Source organism: Mesitornis unicolor, unplaced genomic scaffold (genome assembly GCF_000695765.1).
Source record: "Mesitornis unicolor isolate BGI_N332 unplaced genomic scaffold, ASM69576v1 scaffold35843, whole genome shotgun sequence".
NCBI lineage: Eukaryota > Metazoa > Chordata > Aves > Mesitornithiformes > Mesitornithidae > Mesitornis > Mesitornis unicolor.
The window spans coordinates 1-3,748 of record NW_010177339.1 but is presented as its reverse complement, the minus strand read 5'-3'; the positions used below and the strand labels follow the sequence as shown (position 1 = coordinate 3,748).

At 39.0% G+C, this 3,748-nt stretch overlaps 1 protein-coding gene across 1 annotated transcript in view; it reads right to left on the bottom strand.

The window, feature by feature from the left end:
* Positions 1–3,300, bottom strand: part of RRN3 (RRN3 RNA polymerase I transcription factor homolog (S. cerevisiae)) — a gene marked incomplete at its 5' end in the record, with an annotated part of 11,258 nt that extends 7,958 nt beyond the window's left edge. The window contains 5 exons of the mRNA XM_010182055.1: positions 212–275; positions 1,334–1,393; positions 1,862–1,991; positions 2,079–2,168; positions 3,244–3,300. Coding sequence (XP_010180357.1) covers positions 212–275; positions 1,334–1,393; positions 1,862–1,991; positions 2,079–2,168; positions 3,244–3,300 — 401 coding nt within the window. The remainder of the gene's footprint in view (positions 1–211; positions 276–1,333; positions 1,394–1,861; positions 1,992–2,078; positions 2,169–3,243) is intronic.
* Positions 3,301–3,748: the final 448 nt, after the last annotated feature.

The window sequence follows — 3,748 nt, the reverse complement described above, 5'->3', positions numbered from 1 at the left end:
CTACTTCCACTAACAGGCTTTTCAGATGTGGATGCCTATGGAAATTTCATAGTGATTGGATACAGCCTTCCACCAGTTAGCAAATATTAGGAAAAATCATGCAATGAACCTAAGTGTACTTCCAACTAAGAGGAAAGAAAAAAAAATCATCAGTTCACAAGCTTCAGATCAGCAAGGAAAGGGCACACAAAACCATGGATTATGTACTTACGAAGGAACGTATCGTGCAACAGTTTGCAATGCTCTATGGCATGTATTAAAGTTTTCAGAAACATCTAGAGGAAGAAAAAAGTACTTTTATGCATTTGGTTACAGAAAACTAACTCAGAAACCAAGCAAAAACAGTTCATATAAATAAAAAAAATTACAGATCCCCTAGGAAATTGCATTTTTCGGGGGGAGGGCTTTTTGGTTGGTTTGGTTTTGGTTTTGTTTTTTTTAAAATTTGAACTGCCTTACTATAAAAATAAGAGTGAAAAATAATTCCATGGAATCACAGAATGGTTCCAGCTGGAAAAGACCTTTAACATCATCAAATGAAGATCATCCAAATAAAACTGATGGCATCACAAACAAACTCTGACTGTGCTGCCAGCCCCACGGCCAGGTACTGTTGTTATATGCTTTCATACTGAATGCTAAACTTGGAAATCCAAAACTTACCACATAATACCCAAATATTCAGAAGACTCTGTTTAAAGATTATGCCTCATTTTCACAAGAGTAAAACAAACAGCTAATTCAGCTTTTTTTATATAAACAGTGTCACAAGAGAACAGCAGAAGAGTAGCTGGGTCATCACAAGCAGAACTGAAACTTATTCTGGCATTCAAGATAAGAAAACATTAAATTCTTGAAAGACATTTAGCTATCTGTTTGCCTTATCAATAAACACACTAATTATACAGCATTTTTATTATAAAGATCAATTGTATTTGAGCTTACCACAGGCAGACAACAACAAAAAGACTCAAGAAAACCTCAAACTACCTAGTTTTATTGAAGTCAGTAAAATGGAAAATAAACAACTCCGAACTTTTCTTCGGCTTTGAAACAATCTAGGACTAGAAATGTTTTCCTATGCAGCCTTATTCCTACTCTAGGAATACTGCACCAACAGGAATATTTTGAAAGTAACAAGGAGTGGGTCACCACACCACCGATTTGAGTACAAAAAAGCCTTTGACTTGGTAATTCAAGGACATACTGGCTCTTAATGTTTTACATTAACTCAGCTAACCTAATTTAGTAAAAAAGGAGCAGCACCTACTGTGTATTTCTTTAGTAAATGTATTACAGCAGCATATATAAGCCACGCTTCTTTTATACTTACTTTCGTCATCATCATCAGAATCTGAAATATCCACATCATCTTCTCTGATGGTTACTCGAGCTAGCAAAAAGTGCAAGTACTGTATTAAAATTGTACAAACCTGACAGGTAAGTTTCAATGCCCAATCAAACACAGTGGACCAACAGTCTTCATCAGGACTAAAGCATCAAAATTATCCCCAAGACTTTTTAAAATAAGCAGAAGCTCATCAAGAAGACTGTTTCATTCTCAGAACAAGAAGGCTCAACATGATCCTCACTGCAGCTTTGTTTTTTTAGTTATAACATTATATAGTTCATCCCTTTCCAAAACATCTTTGTAAATGGGGTCTGGCCACTAGAATGTGCCTTCTAAAATCCAGGTACAGAAAACTACCTGCATCAGCCATTAAGAAAGTAATCAACAAGACAAAATAGAAAACACAACAGAACCAAACAATAATTAATTGGGCCACACATTTATACAGAATTTATCTAGGAAGGACATTTTGATAAGCAAACGAAGAAGATAAAGAGAAAAGTAACTTACGGGGGACAAAGTGCGATACAATCATCCGGAGGCATGGCCTAAGATGGACAGTTTGTGCTGACACGAGATTGCCAAGAAAACCCAGATATTCTTCCACTACCTCTCGGCTTCTTCTCAACCATGGCAGCTTCTGAAAATAAGCAAAGACCAAGATGTCAAAGAAGGATGCCTTGAGTACTAAACTCCTCATCTTACCGCATAACAAGCGGATATTTACCAGCAAAATGCTGACCAGTTGTTCAAGCTCTTTGGTCAAATACGCAACAGCAGCTCGAAATTCATGCAGCCAATTAATGATCTGGGCATCCTGAAAACAAGCAGAAAAATAGGTAACTATTTGAATAAACAGTATCTATTACTAGAAAACAACAAAATCCTTCAAATAAGAAGTCAAAGATTAAGACTGTAAGTAGAAATTATTTTCACATTAACATGCAAGGAATTTCTTTAAGTTTGTCTCCTCACCAATGAAAGCTCTTGAACGCAAGAATAAATACATACCAGCTCCTGAACCAACAGCCCTCCTGGGAGGCTTAAGTTACAGACTGAGCAAGGCATGCAAACCTCAGTCACACAGAACACATTTAAAAGATACTACATTCAATCTTAACTTTCTTTTTACTCTAGTTTAAGCAGAAGGGTCACTCAAGTCTTGAAATGAGAAATACTGAAACAGTTGCAAACCTACACAGAAAATCATATACTGATTTTGCCTGTGCACTCCAAAAGGCACGCTAAGAAGCATTTTACAATATACCCTCTTTAAACAGAAAGGGAACTCGATATAGCGCTATGCTTTCGGCAGCATTCTTCTCACAGCTTTGTGGTTTTATTTAAAAAAAAAAGAAAGACAAACAGCAAATGTGGTTGGTACTCACAGCTACACAGAAGGGCTGTGAAACTGTACTTCTGGGTATAACTGCTAAATGCATATGTATGTTACTGCTTAAGTAAACAAGCTCTTAGTGACAACAGCAGGTAAAAATTCATTCAATTGAAGGACTGTGAAAGTCAGAAACCATGGTTTGATTTACACAAGGAATCTGTAAAGACCAGCATCAGTGACCTAGAAAGACAGCATCTGGAACAAAGACAGACCCTGTCACAAAGCAAAAAGTTCCTCACTCTAGAGCAAGGGGTTCTTAAGCATGAGACATAATTTATCAAGATCTTGCATATAAAATATGTAAGTGCAGAAACAGAAAAATGCTTCTTTTTAATTTAGAATTTTAATTCTGATAGTTTCCACTAAGCAAAAAGCTGTTAAATGCAGCTGAACGTTTAAAGCAAAGGATCTGGGTAAGGACCAGAATGACTTTGCCTGACGACTGCACTCAGCCAAAGTCTAAACCACCAGCCCTCCTAACTACTAAGACTCTTACCTTTATGTCTGGATCTGACAGCTGACGCTTTAATAGCTCAAAATCCGTGGTCTCACCCTGGCAGAGGAAAGAAAAATAAGTAAACACCACACATTTTTTCCAGGAAAAAGACACAAATTTAATCAATGTCTCTGAACAACTCAGCGCTGCTGAACACTACCATGAAGAGCACAAGTGAGAAAGCTGGAGGAGGGCTGGCGCAGCAGCAACAGAGCACTGTCCCTGAAGGACAGCAGCATCATTTCCAGCTGCCGTCCCTGCAGACACGGCTCTGGTCACTCTGCTCCCTTCGGCATCAGCCTGGCTTCCTACTCCCCCAGGCTGACTCACAGGGGACATTTTTTCCCGTGCACGGCAGTACCGCCCAGCATCAGCTGTAGCACTCGGCCACCTTTAAGCTTTTTTCCTCAGTCTTCACATACGGTGTTACGCAAGGCGAAAAGCCGCACCGCGGTAACCGGCACACCGGGAAGGGGAGCGCACCCGCGCAGAGCCGCAGTCACCT